This window comes from Bombina bombina, chromosome 11 (assembly GCF_027579735.1).
Source record: "Bombina bombina isolate aBomBom1 chromosome 11, aBomBom1.pri, whole genome shotgun sequence".
NCBI lineage: Eukaryota > Metazoa > Chordata > Amphibia > Anura > Bombinatoridae > Bombina > Bombina bombina.
In genome coordinates this window covers 39,391,643-39,417,648 of record NC_069509.1, presented here as the reverse complement: position 1 = coordinate 39,417,648, position 26,006 = coordinate 39,391,643, and the positions used below count along the sequence as shown (strand labels likewise).

The following is a 26,006-nucleotide window of genomic DNA, read 5'->3' as shown; positions in this document are numbered from 1 at the left end:
TCCATGTACATTTGTTCAATCTGGTGCAGAAAATAGCTGGATGTTCCTGCCCAAAGCCATATTTGGCATTTGTTTCACAAACAAATTAACTTATCTATCTATCTATCTATCTATCTATCTGTCTATCTCCCTGTCTGTCTATCAGTATCTATGTATCTATCTCTGGCCATCTATCACTCTATCACTCAAAGAAAACACTGTTTTAATAACTGAATATTTATTTAAATGATGTTTGTTTTACACATATAAACACTTCAAAACAATTGCATTTTTTAACTATTATTGGCTTGGCACAGATAATAAAACACAACACTAGTGCAAATTAGGGCATATGGATAATGCAAATAAAGTAATTCTAGTACCCAGGCACTACCAGTAAACACGTTATTGTATACTCAGTCTGAAAAGGCAGACAATACGCTACGGATTTCTGTAACATTCATAAGCTGCATTAAGCATGAACATGAAGCAGTAAGTGGCCCCTTTACGGCTTAGGAACACACTTCTTTAATTCTGTAGCCAGAACATCCAGTTTCCCATTAAATTGCTCAAACCAATCCAGAATCTTCTTCAGTTGCTCATTAAGGTGTTTGTCTTCTGAGGTTAGTAAGAGATCTTCTTTTGGTTTGTTTTTGTCTAAAAAACAGCAAACATAAAGTTTATTAGCACTGCATTTATATATAAGTTTAATAAATGTCTCATTTTGGCATATAGCCGGCATTAATGATACTTTAAGCGGCACACATCCGTTCTGCTGTCTGACCAGCGCATATGGCGATAATAAAGGAGCATACAGGGGTCTCACATAGATTAAATAAGTTAGACATGTATCTGATCTGGGAATTCATTTGGACTTGCAGATTTCATAAAAGGGGTCTAAAGGGGCCATATTTTTTGTGTTGGCGCTCCCTTAGACAAATAGCTCTCATAAAGGGTGCTATAAGGGTCATATATACTGTATATTATCTAGTGGCTCATTTAGACATATAGATTTTGTAAGGGGGCTGATCTAAGGCCTCAGAAAGACTTCTTATGGTCATAAAGAGGAGCTATAGGATCATACATATTTTAGTTTGGGCATACAACTGACGTAGGGCTAGATTACGAGAGGAGCGCTATTTATCGCTCCCGCTCACGCATTAACTCCGCTAGAAGTTAGCTTTTTTCATGCGTCGTGTAGCGTTCATATTACAAGTTGAAAGTAAAACAGTTTCGCACAAATGCTAACCCGACGCACGCAAAAAGTCGAACTTGGAATACCGCGACCGCGTTAACGTACTTTCCCATAGACTTCAATGGAGCGTAAAAAGTGGAAAAAGATAACACTCAACAAGTTACACAAACACGATTGCGATCGTGTATTCTCAAGTGTGCTAACACAATCTGAAATCTGAAACAATCTGAAATATTAATATTTCACATTCCAATCTTCTTCCCATAGCAGAATATGTTCTATTTATTCCTATACACATATTTCTTTATATATCTAATGATTTTTTGGTAATATATATATATTTTTATATATATAGGTATAGATATATACAGATATAAATAGAAAAATCTATTTAAAAATACTTAGAACATATTCCCCTGTGTGTAGAACATTGGAATGTGAACAATTTACAGTAAATACATAGTTAAAACCATTATTAAATATTAATATTGAATAAATATGTTTTTACATGTTTATAGGTACGTAACTGCAAAGGCTTCCAATGCCCTTATATATATATATATATATATATATATATATATATGTATACATAGGTATTTTTGTGTTTATATGTGTTTTCTTATGTCTGTAAATACATTAATAATCATTTAAATATTTATATGTAACTCAATATTAAAGACCTTTGCCGCCCTTTTTTTCTAACACCTGAGCTTTGAAGTCAGGCTACACTGATGTGTGTTAAATTGAAATGCACTCAAGTAAACGTGTTTACTTTCAACCTGTAATATGCGCACTACTTCTGACGCACACAAAGAGCCGCAATAAACCCCTTTTCGCTCTTGCGCACTACTTCTGACGCACACAAACAGCCACGATAAACCCCTTTTCGCTCTTGCGCACTACTTCTGACGCACAGAAAGAGCCGCAATAAACCCCTTTTCGCTCTTGCGCAACAGTTTGCATATCACTCGTAATCTAGCCCATAATGTGGCTGCAGGGATCTAATTTGAGCTCTTCTTTTGTTGTGTAGATGGTATAAAGAAGTTTTCAGGGGGCATCTGACTTCTCCCTTAGTCATGTAACTGACATAATGAGGCTGCAAAGGCCATGAATCTGATTTAAGCTGTCCCTTAGCCATTTAGCTGACATAAAGGGGCTGCAGAGGCCATGTATCTGAACTGAGTTCTCCCTTTGTCAAGTGTTCCCTTAGTCATGTAGCTGACATAAAGGGGGCTGCTGGGGTTGTGTATCTGACAAGTGTATCAGATCTTCCTTAGTCATTTAGCTGACATAAAGGGGCTGCAGGGGCCATGAATCTGATTTAAGCTCTTCCTTAGCCATGTAGCTGACATAAAGCGGCTGCAGGGGCCATGTATCTGAACTGAGTTCTCCCATTGTCAAGTGTTCCCTTAGTCATGTAGCTGACATAAAGGGGGCTGCTGGGGTTGTGTATCTGACAAGTGTATCAGATCTTCCTTAGTCAAGAATCTGACATGAAAGGGGTTACATATCTATTCTAACAAGTCACATAGGCTTCTAGCTGACATCATAAAAAATAAATATTCAGTTTTCTATTTTTATGCTGCACATAGAAACAAATGTAAAAACGAGTGCCAAATAGATGCAAATAAATCATTTCTAGCATTAATTTCCTTCCTATAAAGTACAATACTTTTAGTAAGCACAGGTAATAGACATGAAATCAGAAAGAACATACCATTTTAATAAAGTTTCCAATATACTTCTAATATCAAATCTACTTTGTTCTCATGTTCTCCTGATATCCTTGGTAACATGTATGTTCCAACTCAGATGTTTTGCAAGAATGCTTTTGAACACTAGATGGCAGCAGTGTATCTCATTATTTAAAGCATTCTTGCAAAACTGCTGCCATATAGTGTCCCTGAGACTTCCTACCTGCTTTTCAACAAAGTATACCAAGATAACAAAGGAAAGTTGATAAAGGTAAAATGGAAACCTTTGGAAATGTATTTCTGTCATGAAAGAAAAAAGTTTGCGTTTCATATCCCTTTAAGCAAGTCTAACTATGTTGTGTGTTACATCTACAAATATGTCACTTATATTGGGACCTTCCTTTCATGCACCTTCATAATATAAAACTCCTAACTACCCAATCCTGACTCCCCTCACGCGTTCAGCTATAATGAAACATATTATCTGTATATGTAACCCACAATGTACTCTATTCCCTTCATGCTGTAATCTGGGCTCCAGATTTTGTCACATCTTTCAGCTATAACTTTACTTGAAGTTTCAAATAAATATTTACCTGGCACTTTAGATAAGAATGACCCTGTTTATGGCCTTTGCCTGATATTTAACACAAGAACTTTCATTTGACCAGAATCTAAAAGAGGCACCACTGCACTCCTTTTCAATTGTGTGTCTTATATGGATAATTCCAATGGGTTATTTGTCTAAATTTGTATCTACTACTCATGATTGCAAAGTTCCCTGAATGTTCCTCAGGGGCTTTGGTCTGATGTTACTCCTTACCATGAACTTGCACTTCAATTGTATTCCTTTTATATTCTGACTTATAGTCAATGTAGCAACGATAGTTCCCTTCATGCTCGTGTGTCACGTTGGATATTGTGAGGGTCGCGTCCCCCTTTTTAAGAGATTCCAGGGACAGGGACACTCCAGGTTTGTCAAGAGTGAGTACGTTGTCATATTCGGCCACTTGCTTTCCACGATGGAACCACTGAACGGTAAGGTCTTTCAGGTTCACTGGCTCCTTCTCCAACTTCAGGAGACATTTCAGATTCACCTTTTCTCCAGCATTAACAACCACTGGGGACGGATCAGTGACCACCTCAATTTTGGCCTCTGGAAAATATTGACAAAACCAAACAAAATTATTAATGGGAGATATAAGTGTAAAGAGAAAATGAATTAGAGCATTTTATTTTTGCTCTTTTGTTTTAATATAACTAGATGTTTAACTCCTGCAAAGGGCTTAAACACATAGTTAAAGTCATCTACAAATCAGCAATGCACTTCTAGGACCTAGCTGAACACATCTGGTGAGCCAACGAAGAGGCATTTGTGTGTAGTCACCAATCTGCCGCTAGCTCCCAGTAGTTGATTGCTGAGCCCACCTTGATTATCCTTTTCAACAAATAATAGCGAATAAATTAAATTTGATAATAGTATATCAAAAAGTCTCTAAAATTGCATAATCCCTCTGAACCATGAAAGCTTAATTTTGATTTCCATTTCCAATAAACTGCACCCTAGTGTTAGAATAATACTGTCTAATGCCTCTCCATGATGGCTGGAGACAGACCAGATCTCTGTGTGAGTCAGTCCTAGGGGGGGCTAGGGTGGTATTGCCCCCATTCATTAATCAAAAAGGTCCCAGCTGCCCTGAATTTGTCTGCTAGAGCTGAAAAAGGAAGCAGGACTTAAAAAAAAGTATGAAAGGTTTGTAGAATATGAGGTCCTCGCCAGCGCCCCCTGCACATTAACATATTTTTTTTGGGGGGGGAATTAACTAAAATGCTACAAAAATATAATTGGTAAAATGTTAGGACAGAGCTGCTTGTTGTACACATGAACTGCTCATCATTTTATACATGTACTTATTGGCATTAAAAGTGGGTGTTTATGCTTAGGTATAAGCAGAGTGGGAATGCGTCAACATTTTGTGCCACTAAATGCTATGGTTTAGTACGACCTGTGGTATAAGCGCATGTGAATAAAGTGCAGAGTAGGGTACATCAATTTTCTCACCAGGAATATCACTATAATTTGATTTTTTTTCTAGCCTTCTGAGATAGACATTAGAGAAACATAGCATATCTCCCTTAAAATATGCTGACAAAATAAACATATTTAAAATATATAACAAAGAATAAAACTAAATTCTTCTATCATTGCATATTCTAGGTCTGTATAAAATAGAACACATTTATTATATTGGCTAACTCATTCAACTGTAGACGTTTATATTGAGAAGGTGAATATAAAACTCTGATTTCATCTGTTATAATATAGTATCTTAAATTCTTAGCTTGGAAATTGAAAGATCCCAGTACATCATGCATATCCTGCATAGCCTCACATTTTGCAAAGCATCTATAGTTCTATTTCTTTTGATCCTATTTCCATAATCCTTATCACTATTGTTTATTTTGTTTTTACAAAAAAAATGGAAGAATCCTACCCAATTATACAAATTATAAAAAAGGGGCTAGTCACTGTAAAATCTAAGCTGGCAGTACATTTTGCATCTTGTCTGCCCCATAATGGTCAAAAGTAATTTCTTTAAAGGTTTTAAAACAAAATTTATTTCTTACAGTTTATTTATCTACATCTGTGCTTTACATTGTTGTCAGTGGATACCAACATGTCAGAATATGTAGAAATCCATCCTTTAGGACATGTGGTTAATTTGTATCTCAGTCATCATGAGTCACCTATGCTAATGCCTATTACAGAACCCTTAAAGGGACATGAAACCCAACATTTTTATTTCACAAATCAGATAGAACATTCAATTTTTTTAAACAATTTTCCAATTTACTTCTATTATCTAATTTGCTTCATTCTTTTAGGAACCTCTGTTGAAAAGAAAACCTAGGTAAGCTCAGGAAATGGAAGCTAGCTGCTGATTGGTAGCTGCACATATATACCTCTTTACAATGGCTTACAGGTGAGTTTAGCAAGCTCCCAGTAGTGCATTGCTGCTTCCTCAATAAAGGATACCAAGAGATGCAAAATTGATAATAGAAGTAAATTGGAAAGTTGCTTAGAGTATTTTCTAACTGAATCATGACAGAAAATGTTGGTTTTTCATGTCCCTTTAAAGGAACATGAAATCTGAAAATGCTTTTTCATTATTCAGATAGAAAATGCAATTCCAAACAACTTTCCAATTTACTTCTATTATTTATTTTGCTTCATTCTTTATGTATCCTTTCTTGAAGGAGCAGCAATGCACTACTGGGAGCTAGCTGAATACACTTGGTGAGCCAATAGCATGGGGCATATATGTACAGCCACCAATCAGCAACTCTTGAATCTACCTAGATATCCATTTCAACAAAGGATCTCAAGAGAACAAACCAAATTAGATAATAGAAATAAATTGGAAAGTTGTTTAAAATCACAATCTCTGAATAATGAAAGAAAATATTTGGGTTTCATATCCCTTTAAAGGGAAATAGAAGTCAATATTAAACTTTCATGATTCAGATAAATCTTACAGATTTAAGAGAACTTTCCAGTTTACTTCAGCATACTGAGGTAGGGGCGTGCACGTGTCTTAAGCATTGTATGTATAATATTGTTACACACATTGTTGCATACACTCTGCTTTATAGTGCTTAAGACACGTGCACGCTCTTAAGCCTACCTCAGTACGCTACCCCAAGCTTCAGAAAAGGATACCAAGAGAAAGAGGTACATTTGATAATAGACGTAAATTGTGCTAAATACATCCAAAAGTTGAATTTTGATGTCCATGTCCCTTTAAGGATGTTTGCAATTAATGACCTACGTGATTAGAAAATGCTGTGAAACTCATCGGGAACAGTAAAGTCAGAATTAAACTTAAAGTGAAAGTCAACCCTAGCGTTTGTGCAACAAATAAAGGGCACTTTCATTCATGTATAAGATACTTCATGTAGAAAGCTCCTTTGTTTCAAGTGATTGCCGCTCTTTGTTGCTCAGATAGCCCACCATAGAACGCTGTTTTGCTAAGAGGTGACGTTTCCACCTCTTAGCCAATAGCCGTGCGGTAAATCCGGCTTGGCTCCCTTGGGAGACGGATTTCCTGCACGCTATTTGCTAAGAGGTGAATATGTCCCCTCTTAGCAAAACAGCATTCTATGGTGGCATCTGAGCAGCTCAGAGCGGCAATCACTTGAAACAAAGGAGCTTTCTGCAGGAAGTATCTTATACGCTTTTTTTGTTTCAATGGTCAATCCTAGTGTTTCAAAACGCTAGTGTTGACTTTCACTTTAAATGTATTGGATAGAGCATTGTTTTTTAAACTATCCCATTTACTTCAAATATATATATATATATATATATATATAGTTCTCTTGCATCCTTTGTTGAAAAGTAATTCTAGATGAGCTCAGGAGCGTGCATGTGTCTTTAGCCATCTGACAGCAGTGTGTGCAACAATGTTTATATATAAATGTTATACATTGTAACATTCTGTGACAGTAGTGTATGTAACTAACACTCTATGGAAGCAAAGTTTGCAACTATGTATAACATTGCTAGAAACATTGTCGCAAACACTGCAGCCAGATGGCTAAAACACATGCACACTCTAGGGCTCACCTAGAATTACCATTTAACAAAGGATGCCAAGAGAACTAAGCAAAATTGATAATAAAATGTTATGCTTGAATCATAAATGTTTAATTTTGACTTTACTGTTCCTTTAAAGTAAAAAATGAATATGTACAACCATCGACGTTCATATTAATTTACTGAAATTTAATATAATCTAGACATTGTATTTATCTTGTGATTAAACAAACCAACAATAAATAACTACAGTTAGTTTCTCTGCACATAACGGTGGGATGCTGTGGCCCTAATGTGACCTAAATTAGGATCAATACTTACGTGAACCACCAAAAGTCAGGGCAAAGGACAGCACAAGAAGGACTTGATAATAGCTCATGTTTAACTCTTGTCTTCTGAAGTTGTCACCCTGTTGCTGTTGAGTGTTTCCTTGGATGCAATGTCCCAGATGATAATGACTTTAAAGCTGACTTGGGTGTGTCCTGGGTGACTTTATCACTGTGCATATGTGACAGCAAGTGATATACTAAGGTTGTTTACCAGTTGTCTGTAACATTCTGAGCCACAACAAGTATCTTAAGAGACCAGAACTTTGGAAAACATCTGCTTATACTTAACCAACATCAAAAAACCTAGGGTAAGATTACGAGTGGTGCGTTATTTAACACTTTTGATTGCCCATTAACTTCCTAGACAGAGGCTTTTCATGCTCGTCAGGTTATGCTTGAATTATAAGTTGAAAGTAAAAAAGGTGAATTTCAAATATTAACAGAAAAAAACAAGAACAAACATAGCGCGCACGCCACTCTGAGCGTAGATCATTTACTGATAAAAACACAGCGCAAGTAAGTACACTTAAAATGTTAAAAGTTAAAAATGCATCACAAGATGTTTAGGGAACCCATCCCACTAGCTACCTCCATCTTGGTATTGGATACCCTCCGTGTTTGGTCTACCAGGTACTGTGTCCTGATCACTTGCTGCAGGGCACGTCTACCACATAACTCCTTTACAAGCCGGCTGCTTTCCTGGGGTAACACACACTTCGCGGTCGATACAATCCAAACTACAGGTGCTGGTATCTTGTGTCTAATACCAGCACCCGTAGTTTGGATTGTATTGACTGCAAAGTTTGAGTAGTTAAGGGAGTTACACGTAGACGTGCCCTGCAGAAAGTGATCAGGACTAAACATCCAGACGGCTCCATCTTCATCCATCGGGGGACTGGCATCTTTTAGATTCTTCATCCCTGAGGAGGCGGAGCGGTCGGTGGATGCACAGAGGCGGAGGTCCAGGCAATGGTAATGTTCAAATCAGCCAATAGGATTTAAGCAGCTCTCATTCCTATTGGCTGATTTGAATTTTTCAGCCAATAGGAATGCAACGGTACCCCAATATTAAAGGGGTACCTTGCATTGAATCCTCTGTGTGAGACGATAGCATGAAGAGGACCTCCACGTTGGACCGATGGACCTCCACCTGGACTTCTACCTCCGCACATCCACCGTCCGCTCCGCCTCCGCAGGGTTGAAGAAGATAGAAGATGCCGGTCCCGCAATGGATGAAGATGCTTCGCCGCTGGGATGAAGATCTTTCACCGGACTTTAGCAACTGTGAGTACCAATTTCAGGGGTTAGTGTTAGGTTTTTTGTTTTTTTTTGTGGTGTTTTTTTTTTTTAGATTAGGGATTTTTTTATTTTTTATTTTTAATGGGCTGAAAAAGAGCTAAATGCACTTTTAAGGGCAATGCCCATACAAATGCTCCTTTCAAGGCAATGGGTAGATTAGTTTTTTTTAGTTTGGTTTTTATTATTTTGTGGGTTTGGGGGGTGGGGGTTTGTAATGTTAGGGGGTGTTTGTTTAAATTTTTTTGCAAAAGAGCTGTAACTTTAGGGCAATTCCCTACAAAAGGCCCTTTTAAGGGCTATTGGTAGTTTATTATAGATTAGGGTTTTTTATTTTGAGGTGTTTTTTTTGTTTTGTTTAACCCTTTGAGTGCTAATGACGTCACTAGCACTCTCCCACCTTGAGGGAGATCTGGGGGCTCCCACCTGCTCCTACCCCAGCAATCGTGCTTGTAGAGTGACAGGCATCGCCGGGGCATCACGTTTTGCGCGGTGACGTCACATGTGATGACGTTACCGCGCAACTTTATTAACAATTTGTCAATACAAAGTATAGGGAAAGGGGGCATGCTGCTTAGAAGCCTGGATCTCAGGCATTTAAGCAGCTACAGACCCCCAAGACCCACCATTGGAAAGGTAATCGCCTAAGTAAGTCTTGGGGATCTGGAAAAAATAAAAAAAAGTTATTTTTTTTCAAATATTAAGGGTTAAAACGAGGTATTAGAATAGGAACCATTTTTATTATTTTGGATAATTTAGTTTTTTTAATTTTTTTTAATTTTAGTGTTTATTATTTTTTGTAATTGTAGTTTTAATTTTTTTGTAATGTTAGGTTTTATTATTTTTAGTAATCTTAGGTTTTTTAGTTTAAGCTTAGGTTTTATTTTTATTTCACAGGTAAGTTTGTATTTATTTTTAAGTAGGTAATTAGATAATAATTGTAACTTTAATTTAGATTTTAATTATGTTAAAGTTAGGGTGTGTTAGGTTTAGGGGTTAATATTGTTTAATTTAGGTAGTTGCGATGTGGAGGTGGTGGTTTAGAGGTTAACAGGTTTCGTTAGTGTTGGCAATGTGGGGGGGCAGTTTAGAGGTTAATAACTTTAGTAAGTGTTGGCAATGTGGGGGGCGGCAGTTTAGGGGTTAATAGCTTTATTTAGTGTTGGCGATGTGGGGGAGGCAGCAGTTTATAGGTCAATAGATTTATTTAGTATCAGGGATGTGGGGGGTGGCGATTTACAGGTTAATAGGTTTATTTAGTGTCGGCGATGTGGGGTGGCGGTTTAGAGGTTAATAGGTTTATTTAGTGTTGTTGATGTGGGGGGCGGCGGTTAAGGGTCAATAGATTTAGTTAGCGTTGGCGATGTTGGGGGGTTGGCGGTTTAGAGGTTAATAGGTTTAGTTAGTGTTGGCAATGTGGGGGGGGCAGTTTAGAGGTTAATAACTTTAGTAAGTGTTGGCAATGTGGGGGGCGGCAGTTTAGGGGTTAATAGCTTTATTTAGTGTTGGCGATGTGGGGGAGGCAGCAGTTTATAGGTCAATAGATTTATTTAGTATCAGTGATGTGGGGGGCGGCGGTTTAGAGGTTAATAGGTTTAGTTAGTGTTGGCAACGTGAGGGGGCGGCAGTTTAGAGGTTAATAGGTTTAGTTAGTGTCGGCAATGTTGGGGAATGGCAGTTTAGGGGTTAATAGCTCTCTTTAGTGTTTTAGTTAGTGTCGGCGATGTTGGGGAACTGCGGTGTAGATTAGAACAATGAAAAATTCAGAATATGAATAAAGAATGGATCCGAAAACTCGGAAACGGATTTATTCGATTCAGAAATTCAGATTCAATTTGTCTGAAAACTAAATTTGGCCAAAATAAATTGCACATGTCTACTCTCTATAATCCCTCCCACTGCTCCTATATAACCTTCCTAATAATTCCTCCCACTACTACGTATAACCCTCCCTATAATCCCTTTAACTTCTCCATATAAACATCCCTATAATCCTTCCCACTGCACCATATAACCCTCCTTATAATCCCTCCCGCTGCACCATTTAACCCTCCCTATAATCCCTTCCACTGCACCATTTAACCCTCCCTATAATCCCTCCCACTGCTCCATATAACGCTCCCTATATTCCATCCCACTGCACCATATAACGCTCCCTATAATCCCTCCCACTGCACCATTTAACCCTCCCTATAATCCCTCCCACTGCTCCATATAACGCTCCCTATATTCCATCCCACTGCACCATATAACGCTCCCTATAATCCCTCCCACTGCACTATATAACGCTCCCTATAATCCCTTCCACTGCACCATTTAACCCTCCCTATAATCCCTCCCACTGCTCCATATAACGCTCCCTATATTCCATCCCACTGCACCATATAACGCTCCCTATAATCCCTCCCACTGCACCATATAACCCTCCCTATAATCCCTCCCACTGCACCATATAACCCTCCCTATAATCCCTCCCACTGCACCATATAACCCTCCCTATAATCCCTCCCACTGTTCCATATAACCCTCCCTATAATCCCTCCCACTGCACCATATAACGCTCCCTATAATCCCTCCCACTGCACCATATAACCCCCCTATAATCCCTCCCACTGCACCATATAACCCTCCCTATAATCCCTCCCACTGCACCATATAACCCTCCCTATAATCCCTCCCACTGTTCCATATAACCCTCCCTATAATCTCTCACACTGCACCATATAACCCTCCCTATAATCTCTCCCACTGCACCATTTAACCCTCCCTATAATCCCTCCCGCTGCACCATATAACCCTCCCTATAATCCCTCCCACTGCTCTATATAACCCTCCCTATAATCCCTCCCACTGCTCTATATAACATATAATCCCTCCCACTGCTCCATATAACCCTCCCTATAATCCCTTCCACTGCTCTATATAACCCTCCCTATAATCCGTCCCACTGCTCCATATAACCCTCCCTATTATCCCCCCCACTGCTCCATATAACCCTCCCTATAATCCCTCCCACTGCTCTATATAACCCTCCCTATAATCCCTCCCACTGCTCCATATAACCCTCCCTATAATCCCTCCCACTGCTCCATATAACCTTCCCTATAATCCCTCCCACTGCTCTATATAACCCTCCCTATAATCCCTCCCACTGCTCCATATAACCCTCCCTATTATCCCCCCCACTGCTCCATATAACCCTCCCTATAATCCCACTGCTCTATATAACCCTCCCTATAATCCCTCCCACTGCTCCATATAACCCTCCCTATAATCCCTCCCACTGCTCCATATAACCCTCCCTATAATCCCTCCCACTGCACCATATAACCCTCCCTATAATCCCTCCCACTGTTCCATATAACCCTCCCTATAATCCCTCCCACTGCTCCATATAACCCTCCCTATAATCCCTCCCACTGCTCTATATAACCCTCCCTATAATCCCTCCCACTGCTCCATATAACCCTCCCTATAATCCCTCCCACTGCTCCATATAACCCTCCCTATTATCCCCCCACTACACCATATAATCCTCCCTATAATCCCTCAAACTGCTCTATATAACCCTCCCTATAATCCCTCCCACGTGTATATGGCATTGATTTTAGGAACCGGGAGATGGAAAAAGATGCTTGGTCGGACCTCCTACTTCAAATTTGGGGCACTGAGCGTGCAATCTAATGTGCCACAAGATAGGAGTGGTGTGTTAAGTAGTACTATTCCTATCAATTTAATCCCTGTTATGTGCCTTTTTTTTTGTTTGGTTTTTGAAGTCACAGTGCAGCACCAGAGGCCAGAAAAATTAGGCATGTACACATGCCTGAAAAATTAGGTATTGTTGCAGCCGCTGCTGTAGCAGCGGCCAGAAAAATTGATGTTTATTTCCCAGGCACAAAATGCCCTAAAACATTGCGGCTTGAACCCTAGTTGGTGGTGGATAAGTCACGCAAGTCATCCGGCATTCAGAGATAAAATACAGCAGTGTGTGAATCATTTTTAGCCCAAGGCAGCTCATCTCATCAGGCCTTTTTTAGTTGAATGTATCGCCAACTGTCAGTCCCTTCGGATCCATCCCTCATTCATCTTAATAAAGGTGAGGTAATCTAGACTTTTTTGACCTAGGCGACTTTTCTTCTCAGTGACAATACCTCCTGCTGCACTGAAGGTCCATTCTGACAGGACACTTGAAGCGGGGCAGGCCAGAAGTTCTATCGCAAATTGGGATAACTCAGGCCACAGGTCAAGCCTGCACACCCAGTAGTCAAGGGGTTCATCGCTCCTCAGAGTGTTGATATCTGCAGTTAAGGCGAGGTAGTCTGCTACCTGTCGGTCGAGTCATTCTCTGAGGGTGGACCCTGAAGGGCTGTGGCGATTAGTAGGACTTAAAAAGCTCTGCATGTCCTCCATCAACAACACATCTGTACAGCATCCTGTCCTTGCCGACGTGGTCGTGGGAGGAGGAGGATTACTTTCACCTCTTCCCCTGTTAGATTCCCGTTGTGCTGTGACATCACCCTTATACGCTGTGTAAAGCATACTTTTTAATTTATTTTGGAACTGCTGCATCCTTTCTGACTTGTGCTAATTCGGTAACATTTCAGTCACTTTATGCTTATACCGGTGGTCTAGTAGCGTGGACACCCAGTACAGGTCGTTCTCCTTCAGCCTTTTTATACAAGGGTCCCTCAACAGGCACGACAGCATGAAAGACCCCATTTGCACAAGGTTGGATGCCGAGCCACTCAGGTCCCGTTCCTCGTCCTCAGTGATCTCACTGAAGGTATGTTCTTCCCCCCAGCCATGTACAACACCACGGGTACCAGATAGGTGACAGACCCTGGGATGCCTGTTGTGGTTGGTCTTCCTCCTCCTCCTCAAAGCCACATTCCTCCTCTGACTCCTCTTCCTCACAATCCTCTTCCAGCGTTGCCGCAGATCCAGCAAGCGATGCTGATAAGGCTGTTTCTGGTGGTGATGGTGACCACAACTCTTCCTCTTCACGCTCATCTACGGCCTGATCCAGCACTCTTCGCAGGGCACGCTCCAGGAAGAAAACAAATGGTATGATGTCGCTGATGGTGCCTTCGGTGCGACTGACTAGGTTTGTCATCTCCTCAAAAGGACGCATGAGCCTACAGGCATTGCGCATGAGCGTCCAGTAACATGGCAAAAAAATTCCCAGCTCCGCAGAGGCTGTCCTAGCACCCCAGTCATACAAATAGTCGTTAACGGCTTTTTCTTGTTGGTTCAGGCGGTCGAACATTAGGAGTGTTGAATTTCAACGTGTCGGGCTGTCGCAAATCAAGCGCCTCACTGGCATGTTGTTTCGTTGCTGGATATCTGAAAAGTGCACCATGGCCCTGTAGGAACGCCTGAAATGGCCACACACCTTCCTGGCCTGCTTCAGGACGTCCTGTAAGCCTGGGTACTTATGCACAAAGCGTTGTACGATCAGATTACACACATGTGCCATGCACGGCACATGTGTCAACTTGCCCAAATTCAATGCCGCCACCAAATTTCTTCCGTTGTCACTAACCACTTTGCCGATCTCCAGTTGGTGCGGAGTCAGCCACTGATCCACCTGTGCATTCAGGGCGGACAGGAGTGCTGGTCCGGTGTGACTCTCTGCTTTCAGGCAAGTCAACCCCAAGACGGCGTGACACTGCCCTATCCGGGATGTGGAATAGTACCTGGGTAGCTGGGGGGGGTGCCGTTGATGTGGAGCAAGACACAGCAGCAGAAGAGGACTCAGCTGAGGAGGTTATGGAAGAGGATGGAGTAGGAGGAGTAGAGGAGGTGGCAGCAGGCCTGCCTGCAAGTCGTGGCGGTGTCACCAACTCCTATGCAGAGCCACACATTCCATGCTTGGCAGCCGTCACCAGTTTTACCCAATGCGCAGTGTAGGTGATATACCTGCCCTGACCATGCTTTGCAGACCAGGTGTCAGTGGTCAGATGGACCCTTGCCCCAACACTGTGTGCCAGACATGCCATTACTTCCTTTTGCACAATCGAGTACAGGTTGGGGATTGCTTTTTGTGCAAAGAAATTTCGGCCGGGTACCTTCCACTGCGGTGTCCCAATAGCTACAAATTTTTTGAATGCCTTAGACTCCACCAGCTTGTATGGTAAAAGCTGGTGGGCTAAGAGTTCAGTCAAGCCAGCTGTCAGATGCCGGGTAAGGGGGTGACTTTGTGACATTGGCTTCTTACGCTCAAACATGTCCTTGACAGACACCTGACTGTGGGCAGATGAGCAGGAACTGCTCAAGGCGAGAGACGGAGTGGCGGATGGTTGAGAGGGGGCAAGGAGGACAGCAGTGGTTGACGTGGCTGAAGATGCTGGACCAGGAGGAGGATGGCGGCTTTGAGTTTGTGTGCTGCTTGTACTCATGTGTTGATCCCATAGGCGTTTGTGATGTGCGATCATGTGCCTTCGCAAAGCAGTTGTACCTAGGTGGGTGTTGGACTTCCCACGACTCAGTTTCTTTTGGCACAGGTTGCAAATGGCATCGCTGTTGTCAGAGGCAGACACACACAAAAAATGCCACACTGCTGAGCTCTACAATGACGGCATTCTGGTGGTGGAAACAGCATGCGTTGATTGGCGTGCTGTCTGGCTGACCCCGGGTGCCGATGCATGCTGTCTGACGGTGCCAATAGCTGCTTGTGACGACCTCCCCCTCCTTCCAACTCGTCTCCTCCTCCTCTCTGTCTCCCCATCTGAACTTTCCCCCTCTTCTTCTTCTCTTCTAGCGGGCACCCACGTGACATCCACGGACGCATCGTCATCATCAACCGCTTCACTTGTATCTGACAACTCAGCAAAGGAAGCAGCAGCAGGTACAACATCATCATCACACCGTACGTCAACGTGTGTAATGCTGCCTGACTGAGACATATCCCTGTTATCTACATCCTCTGGCAATAATGGTTGCGCATCACTATCACTCATTTCTTCCAACTGATGTGTAAATAACAGATCAAGTGAAGCGGCTGTGGTGCTAGTGTTGGTGGTGGCTGCAGGCGGGCGAGTGGTAACTTGAGAGTTGTCCGAAGCTAAGCTGGAGGAGGATGGTGCATCAAGGTTCCGAGCGGAAGCTGTAGAAGATTGGGTGTCCTGTGTTAGCCAGTCAACTATGTCCTCAGAACTGTTCGAGTTCGGGGTACGTGGCCTCTGAACACTGGGCATTATTCTAGGGCCAAAGGGAATCACAGCACCACGACCACAACGGCCCCTGCGGGGTGGCCTGCCTCTGCCTGTCATTTTTTTTTCGATTAGTGGTACTATGCGTGCAAGCTACTGTGACAACAGATATGAGTGGCACTGTGCACTGGCAGAAGTTGGCAGAGTAGACGCTGTAGGCCTGACACACACGCTTGCAGACAACTAACTGCTATTCAATCTATTACAGTCAAAATTGTATTTTTTTTTTTTTAAATGTACACTACTGTTACACCAGATATGAGTTGCACTGGTGTGACACTGTGCCCTGGCAAGCACTGAAACGCACACGTGTGAAGGAAACTGACTGCTATTATTTAACACAGTCAAAAAGTGTTGTTTTTTTTAAATCTACACTACTGTTACACCAGATATGAGTTGCACTGGGGTGACACTGTGCCTTGGCAGGCAGGCACTGAAACGCACACGTGTGAAGGAAACTGACTGCTATTATTTCACAGTCAAAAAAGTGTTATTTTTTTTTTTTTAAATCTACACTACTGTTACACCAGATATGAGTTGCACTGGGGTGACACTGTGCCCTGGCAGGCACTGAAACGCACACGTGTGAAGGAAACTGACTGCTATTATTTCACAGTCAAAAAGGTGTTGTTTTTTTAAATCTACACTACTGTTACACCAGATATGATTTGCACTGGGGTGACACTGTGCCCTGGCAGGCAGGCACTGAAACGTACACGTGTGAAGGAAACTGACTGCTATTATTTAACACAGTCAAAAAAGTGTTGTTTTTTTAAAATCTACACTACTGTTACACCAGATATGAGTTGCACTGGGGTGACACTGTGCCCTGGCAGGCAGGCACTGAAACGCACACGTGTGAAGGAAACTGACTGCTATTATTTAACACAGTCAAAAAAGTGTTGTTTTTTTTAAAATCTACACTACTGTTACACCAGATATGAGTTGCACTGGGGTGACACTGTGCCCTGGCAGGCAGGCACTGAAACGCACACGTGTGAAGGAAACTGACGGCTATTATTTAACACAGTCAAAAAAGTGTTGTTGGTTTTTTTAAATCTACACTACTGTTACACCAGATATGAGTTGCACTGGGGTGACACTGTGCCCTGGCAGGCAGGCACGGAAACACACACGTGTGAAGGAAACTGGCTGCTATTATTTAACACAGTCAAAAAAGTGTTGTTGTTTTTTTTAAATCTACACTACTGTTACACCAGATATGAGTTGCACTGGGGTGGCACTGTGCCATGGCAGGCAGGCACTGAAACATACACGTGTGAAGGAAACTGACTGCTATTATTTAACACAGTCAAAAAAGTGTTGTTTTTTTAAAATCTACACTACTGTTACACCACATATGAGTTGCACTGGGGAGACACTGTGCCCTGGCAGGCAGGCACTGAAACGCACACGTGTGAAGGAAACTGACTGCTATTATTTAACACAGTCAAAAAAGTGTTGTTGTTTTTTAAATCTACACTACTGTTACACCAGATATGAGTTGCACTGGGGTGACACTGTGCCCTGGCAGGCAGGCACTGAAACACACACGTGTGAAGGAAACTGACGGCTATTATTTAACACAGTCAAAAAAATGTTGTTTTTTTTAAATCTACAATACTGTTACACCAGATATGAGTTGCACTGGGGTGACACTGTGCCCTGGCAGGCACTGAAACGCACACGTGTGAAGGAAACTGACTGCTATTATTTAACACAGTCAAAAAAGTTTTTTTTTTTTTAACTCTAAACTACTGTTACACCAGATATGAGTTGCACTGGGGTGACACTGTGCCCTGGCAGGCAGGCACTGAAATGCACACGTGTGAAGGAAACTGACTGCTATTATTTAACACAGTCAAAAAAGTGTTGTTTTTTTTAAAATCTACACTACTGTTACACCAGATATGAGTTGCACTGGGGTGACACTGTGCCCTGGCAGGCAGGCACTGAAACATACACGTGTGAAGGAAACTGACTGCTATTATTTAACACAGTCAAAAAAGTGTTGTTTTTTTAAAATCTACAATACTGTTACACCAGATATGAGTTGCACTGGGGTGACACTGTGCCCTGGCAGGCAGGCACTGAAACGCACACGTGTGAAGGAAACTGACTGCTATTATTTAACACAGTCAAAAAAGTGTTGTTTTTTTTAAATCTACACTACTGTTACACCAGATATGAGTTGCACTGGGGTGACACTGTGCCCTGGCAGGCAGGCACTGAAATGCACACGTGTGAAGGAAACTGACTGCTATTATTTAACACAGTCAAAAAAGTTTTGTTTTTTTAAATCTACACTACTGTTACACAAGATATGAGTGGTGGCACTGGGCAAGTGGGCACAGTATATGCTGTGAGCCTGACACACACTCTGGCAGGCAGGCAGGCAACTGCAATTAGATTACACAGAAAAAAAAAAAAAGCACACTGATGTTCTAGCCCTTAGGAAACTGGCTGCTATTATTTAACACAGTCAAAAAAGTGTTTTTTTTTTAAATTCTACACTACTGTTACACCAGATATGAGTTGCACTGGGGTGACACTGTGCCCTGGCAGGCAGGCACTGAAACGCACACGTGTGAAGGAAACTGACGGCTATTATTTAACACAGTCAAAAAAGTGTTGTTGGTTTTTTAAATCTACACTACTGTTACACCAGATATGAGCTGCACTGGGGTGACACTGTGCCCTGGCAGGCAGGCACTGAAATGCACACGTGTGAAGGAAACTGACTGCTATTATTTAACACAGTCAAAAAAGTTTTTTTTTTTTTTAACTCTAAACTACTGTTACACCAGATATGAGTTGCACTGGGGTGACACTGTGCCCTGGCAGGCAGGCACTGAAACGCACACGTGTGAAGGAAACTGACTGCTATTATTTAACACAGTCAAAAAAGTGTTGTTTTTTTTTTAAATCTACACTACTGTTACACCAGATATGAGTTGCACTGGGGTGACACTGTGCCCTGGCAGGCAGGCACTGAAACGCACACGTGTGAAGGAAACTGGCTGCTATTATTTAACACAGTCAAAAAAGTGTTGTTGTTTTTTTTAAATCTACACTACTGTTACACCAGATATGAGTTGCACTGGGGTGACACTGTGCCCTGGCAGGCAGGCACGAAAATGCACACGTGTGAAGGAAACTGGCTGCTATTATTTAACACAGTCAAAAAAGTTTTGTTTTTTACATCTACACTACTGTTACACCACATATGAGTTGCACTGGGGTGACACTGTGCCCTGGCAGGCAGGCACTGATATGCACACGTGTGAAGGAAACTGACTGCTATTATTTAACACAGTCAAAAAAATGTTGTTTTTTTAAATCTACACTACTGTTACACTAGATATGAGTTGCACTGGGGTGACACTGTGCCCTGGCAGGCAGGCACGGAAATGCACACGTGTGAAGGAAACTGGCTGCTATTATTTAACACAGTCAAAAAAGTGTTGTTTTTTTTTAAATCTACACTACTGTTACACCAGATATGAGTTGCACTGGGGTGGCACTGTGCCATGGCGGGCAGGCACTGAAACGTACACGTGTGAAGGAAACTGACTGCTATTATTTAACACAGTCAAAAAAGTGTTGTTTTTTTAAAATCTACAATACTGTTGCACCAGATATGAGTTGCACTGGGGTGACACTGTGCCCTGGCAGGCAGGCACTGAAACGCACACGTGTGAAGGAAACTGACTGCTATTATTTAACACAGTCAAAAAAGTGTTGTTGTTTTTTTAAATCTACACTACTGTTACACCAGATATGAGTTGCACTGGGGTGACACTGTGCCCTGGCAGGCAGGCACTGAAACGCACACGTGTGAAGGAAACTGACGGCTATTATTTAACACAGTCAAAAAAGTGTTGTTGGTTTTTTTAAATCTACACTACTGTTACACCAGATATGAGTTGCACTGGGGTGACACTGTGCCCTGGCAGGCAGGCACGGAAATGCACACGTGTGAAGGAAACTGGCTGCTATTATTTAACACAGTCAAAAAAGTGTTTGTTTTTTTTAAATCTACACTACTGTTACACCACATATGAGTTGCACTGGGGTGACACTGTGCCCTGGCAGGCAGGCAGGCACTTAAACGCACACGTGTGAAGGAAACTGACTGCTATTATTTAACACAGTCAAAAAGTGTTGTTTTTTTAAAATCTACAATACTGTTACACCAGATATGAGTTGCACTGGGGTGACACTGTGCCCTGGCAGGCAGGCACTGAAACGCACACGTGTGAAGGAAACTGACTGCTATTATTTAACACAGTCAAAAAAGTTTTTTTTTTTTAACTCTAAACTACTGTTACACCAGATATGAGTTGCACTGGGGTGACACTGTGCCCTGGCAGGCAGGCACTGAAACGCACACGTGTGAAGGAAACTGACTGCTATTATTTAACACAGTCAAAAAAGTGTTGTTTTTTTTTTAAATCTACACTACTGTTACACCAGATATGAGTTGCACTGGGGTGACACTGTGCCCTGGCAGGCAGGCACTGAAACGCACACGTGTGAAGGAAACTGACGGCTATTATTTAACACAGTCAAAAAAGTGTTGTTGTTTTTTTTAAATCTACACTACTGTTACACCAGATATGAGTTGCACTGGGGTGACACTGTGCCCTGGCAGGCAGGCACGGAAATGCACACGTGTGAAGGAAACTGGCTGCTATTATTTAACACAGTCAAAAAAGTTTTGTTTTTTTAAATCTACACTACTGTTACACCAGATATGAGTGGTGGCACTGGGCAAGTGGGCACAGTATATGCTGTGAGCCTGACACACACTCTGGCAGGCAGGCAACTGCAATTAGATTACACAGAAAAAAAAAATGCACACTGATGTTCTAGCCCTAAGGAAACTGGCTGCTATTATTTAACACAGTCAAAAAAGTGTTGTTTTTTTAAAATCTACACTACTGTTACACCACATATGAGTTGCACTGGGGTGACACTGTGCCCTGGCAGGCAGGCACTGAAACGCAAACGTGTGAAGGAAACTGACTGCTATTATTTAACACAGTCAAAAAAGTGTTGTTTTTTTTTAAATCTACACTACTGTTACACCAGATATGAGTTGCACTGGGGTGACACTGTGCCCTGGCAGGCAGGCACTGAAACGCACACGTGTGAAGGAAACTGACGGCTATTATTTAACACAGTCAAAAAAGTGTTGTTGTTTTTTTTAAATCTACACTACTGTTACACCAGATATGAGTTGCACTGGGGTGGCACTGTGCCATGGCAGGTAGGCACTGAAACGTACACCTGTGAAGGAAACTGACGGCTATTATTTAACACAGTCAAAAAAATGTTGTTTTTTTTAAATCTACAATACTGTTACACCAGATATGAGTTGCACTGGGGTGACACTGTGCCCTGGCAGGCAGGCACTGAAACGCACACGTGTGAAGGAAACTGACTGCTATTATTTAACACAGTCAAAAAAGTGTTGTTTTTTTTAAATCTACACTACTGTTACACCACATATGAGTTGCACTGGGGTGACACTGTGCCCTGGCAGGCAGGCACTGAAATGCACACGTGTGAAGGAAACTGACTGCTATTATTTAACACAGTCAAAAAAGTGTTGTTTTTTTTTTAAATCTACACTACTGTTACACCAGATATGAGTTGCACTGGGGTGACACTGTGCCCTGGCAGGCTGGCACTGAAACTCACACGTGTGAAAGAAACTGACTGCTATTATTTAACACAGTGAAAAAAGTGTTGTTTGTTTTAAATCTACACTACTGTTACACCAGATATGAGTTGCACTGGGGTGACACTGTGCCCTGGCAGGCAGGCACTGAAATGCACACGTGTGAAGGAAACTGACTGCTATTATTTAACACAGTCAAAAAAGTTTTTTTTTTTTAATCTACACTACTGTTACACCAGCTTTGAGTTGCACTGGGGTGACACTGTGCCCTGGCAGGCAGACACTGAAACGCACACGTGTGAAGGAAACTGACTGCTATTATTTAACACAGTCAAAAAAGTTTTGTTTTTTTTAAATCTACACTACTGTTACACCAGATATGAGTGGTGGCACTGGGCAAGTGGGCACAGTATATGCTGTGAGCCTGACACACACTCTGACAGGCAGGCAACTGCAATTAAACTCTGCTGTCTTTACAGCAGAGTTTAGATGAGTCTTTCAGGACTGTAGTGGACACTGAATACACTAGCCTAGCTATCGATTTCCCAATTAAATCAGCAGCAGCTACACTGTCCCTCCTCTCACTAAGAATGCAGCTTCCAAATGAATCTAAAATGGATGCTGTCCAGGAGGTAGGAGGATCTGGGAGGGAGGGTCTGCTGCTGATTGGCTGGAATGTGTCTTCTGACTGTGAGGTAAAGGGTCAAATTATTACTCAATGATGACGAATAGGGGGCGGATCGAACATCGCATATGTTCGCCCGCTGCGGTGAACGCAAACAAGCTATGTTTGCCGGGAACTATTCGCCGGCGAACTATTTGCGACATCACTACCTACCACTGCTCCATATAACCCTCCCGATAATCCCTCCCACTGCGCCATATAACCCTCCTTATAATCCCTCCCACTGCTCCATATAACCCTCCCTATAATCCCTCCCACTGCTCTATATAACCCTCCCTATAATCCCTCCCACTGCTCTATATAACCCTCCCTATAATCCCTCCACTGCTCTATATAACCCTCCTATAATCCCTCCCACTGCTCCATATAACCCTCCCTATAATCCCTCCCACTGCTCCATATAACCCTCCTATAATCTCTCCCACTGCTCCATGTAACCCTCCCTATAATCCCTCCCACTGCTCCATATAATGCTCCCTATAATCCCTCCCACTGCTCTATATAACCCTCCCTATAATCCCTCCCACTGCTCCATATAACCCTCCATTTAATCCCTCCCACTGCTCCATATAACCCTCCCTATAATCCCTCCCACTGCTCCATATAGGCCTCCCTATAATCCCTCCCACTGCACCATATATCCCTCCCTATAATCCCTCCCACTGCACCATATATCCCTCCCTATAATCCCTCCCACTGCTCCATATAACCCTCCCTATAATCCCTCCCACTGCACATATAACCCTCCCTATAATCCCTCCCACTGCACCATATAACCCTCCCTATAATCCTCCCACTGCACCATATAACCCTCCCTATAATCCCTCCCACTGCACCATATAACCCTCCCTATAATCCTCCCACTGCACCATATAACCCTCCCTATAATCCCTCCCACTGCACCATATAACCCTCTCTATAATCCCTCCCACTGCACCATATAACCCTCCCTATAATCCCTCCCACTTCTCCATATAACCCTCCCTATAATCCCTCCCACTGCACATATAACCCTCCCTATAATCCTCCCACTGCATCATATAACCCTCCCTATAATCCTCCCACTGCACCATATAACCCTCCCTATAATCCCTCCCACTGCACCATATAACCCTCCCTATAATCCCTCCCACTGCACCATATAACCCTCCCTATAATCCCTCCCACTGCACCATATAACCCTCCCTATAATCCTTTCACTGCACCATATAACCCTCCCTATAATCCCTCCCACTGCACATATAACCCTCCCTATAATCCCTCCCACTGCTCCATATAACCCTCCATATAATCCCTCCCACTGCTCCATATAACCCTCCCTATAATCCCTCCCACTGCACCATATAACCCTCCCTATAATCCCTCCCACTGCTCCATATAACCCTCCCTATAATCCCTCCCACTGCTCCATATAACCCTCCCTATAATCCCTCCCACTGCACCATATAACCCTCCCTATAATCCCTCCCACTGCTCCATATAACCCTCCCTATAATCCCTCCCACTGCTCCATATAACCCTCCCAATTATCCCCCCACTACACCATATAACCCTCCCTATAATCCCTCCCACTGCTCCATATAGCCCTCCATATAATCCCTCCCACTGCACCATATAACCCTCCCTATAATCCCTCCCACTGCTCCATATAACCCTCCCTATAATCCCTCCCACTGCACCATATAACCCTCCCTATAATCCCTCCCACTGCACCATATAACTCTCCCTATAATCCCTCCCACTGCTCCATATAACCCTCCCTATAATCCCTCCCATTGCTCCATATAACCTCCCTATAATCCCTCACACTGCACCATATAACCCTCCCTATAATCCCTCCCACTGCTCCATATAACCCTCCTATAGTACCTCCCACTGCACCATATAACCCTCCCTATAATCCCTCCCATTGCTCCATATAACCCTCCCTATTATCCCCCCCCCCACACTGCACCATATAACCCTCCCTATAATCCCTCCCACTGCACCATATAACCCTCCCTATAATCCCTCCCACTATCTATATAACCTTTCCTATAATCCCTCCCACTGCTCCATATAACGCCCCCCCCCCCCCAATATTTAACTTAAAGGAACATAATTTATGCATCAGAAATTATTCCCAGCATTATTTAACTTAATATTATTATTTTGTTAGTAAAATGTGCATTGGTTCGCAAGCACAGATTACATCCCTTCAATTGATTTTAAATTATATTTATCTTACTTTCTTTGCTGTAGCCAATAAAAACATATATAAATGAGCTCCAGCACATATCAGTCAATCACTGTGCAGCATGTATTTTGTTTCAGGGTTCAGCCTTTCTGAGAGAGGAGAATGTAAACAGTAAATTACATGCAAAGGGGGCAAATTTATTAATAGAAAATGCATAGCATTTGTTTAATATGCATAATGAAACATTTCCTGTGGAGTCTAAAATATTAATGTTCCTTTAAGGACACCAATAAATCCAAATACACAAAATATGTCAGCAAACTTTTGTTTTATTTATTCCAAGTAAAGTATTTTACAAACATAATCTGACTTTCCATATATTGTTAAATTGTAGCATTTTGGTCCATGTTCAAATACATCTCATCTATTTAACAGCTGAGTCTACAAATATTTGTAGCAAAAGACATTTGGTAAAATTAAGACAAAGTCTTTAAACTTTAAAAATGTGATATCTCTAGAATGCTGTGTTTTTGCCAAAATTCCTTGTTTTTCTTGGTGTTCTTTGTTAAACCTTAGCACCTTTTTATGAGAGCATACTGAGGTAGGCTCAGAAGTGTGCACGTGGCAACAGTGTTTGTAACAACGAGTGCTTGACATTTACACCTACCTCAGTATACCAAGATAAATAGGTACAGTTACATTTAAAGAAGTATGTTGGATTTTTAGTTTTTTTATTTTATGCCCATTGCCCTATCTAAATCATGATAGCTTCAGTTTGACTCCCAATGCTTTCAATGTGCTAATTGGTTTTAATAAAGTGCATTATGTATTTAAATACTGATATATAACAAAGTGCTGATCAATGGGAATTTTATGGTTTAGCTCAACATTTCTTTGACTCGCTAACCAGCTCCTCCAGTTTTCCAGTAAATGTGAGGAACCAATCCAGAACTTTGTTCAGTTTCTTGTTCAGTTCCTCGCTGGTCACTGGGTGCAGATCGTCCTTTTTAGGTTTATTGGGATCTACAAAATATCAGAAACACAAACACAACACTTATTAATTTGACATATAGATTATCATATAATATATGTGTGTGCATCCTATTATATACCCTTCTACCCTTATAGGATATCCAAGATCTTGAAACAAATGGGTATCAA

The 26,006-nt window shown here is 41.9% G+C and overlaps 1 protein-coding gene across 1 annotated transcript; it reads right to left on the bottom strand.

The window, feature by feature from the left end:
• Window positions 1-200: 200 nt before the first annotated feature.
• LOC128642215 (natural cytotoxicity triggering receptor 3 ligand 1) lies at window positions 201-7,951 on the bottom strand. Its single transcript, XM_053694915.1, has 3 exons — window positions 7,784-7,951; window positions 3,692-4,024; window positions 201-636 (listed from the first exon to the last, which is right to left on the bottom strand). The coding sequence occupies exons 1-3, from the start codon at window positions 7,839-7,841 to the stop codon at window positions 485-487; spliced, it is 543 nt and encodes a 180-aa protein (XP_053550890.1). The 5' UTR covers window positions 7,842-7,951; the 3' UTR covers window positions 201-484.
• Window positions 7,952-26,006: the final 18,055 nt, after the last annotated feature.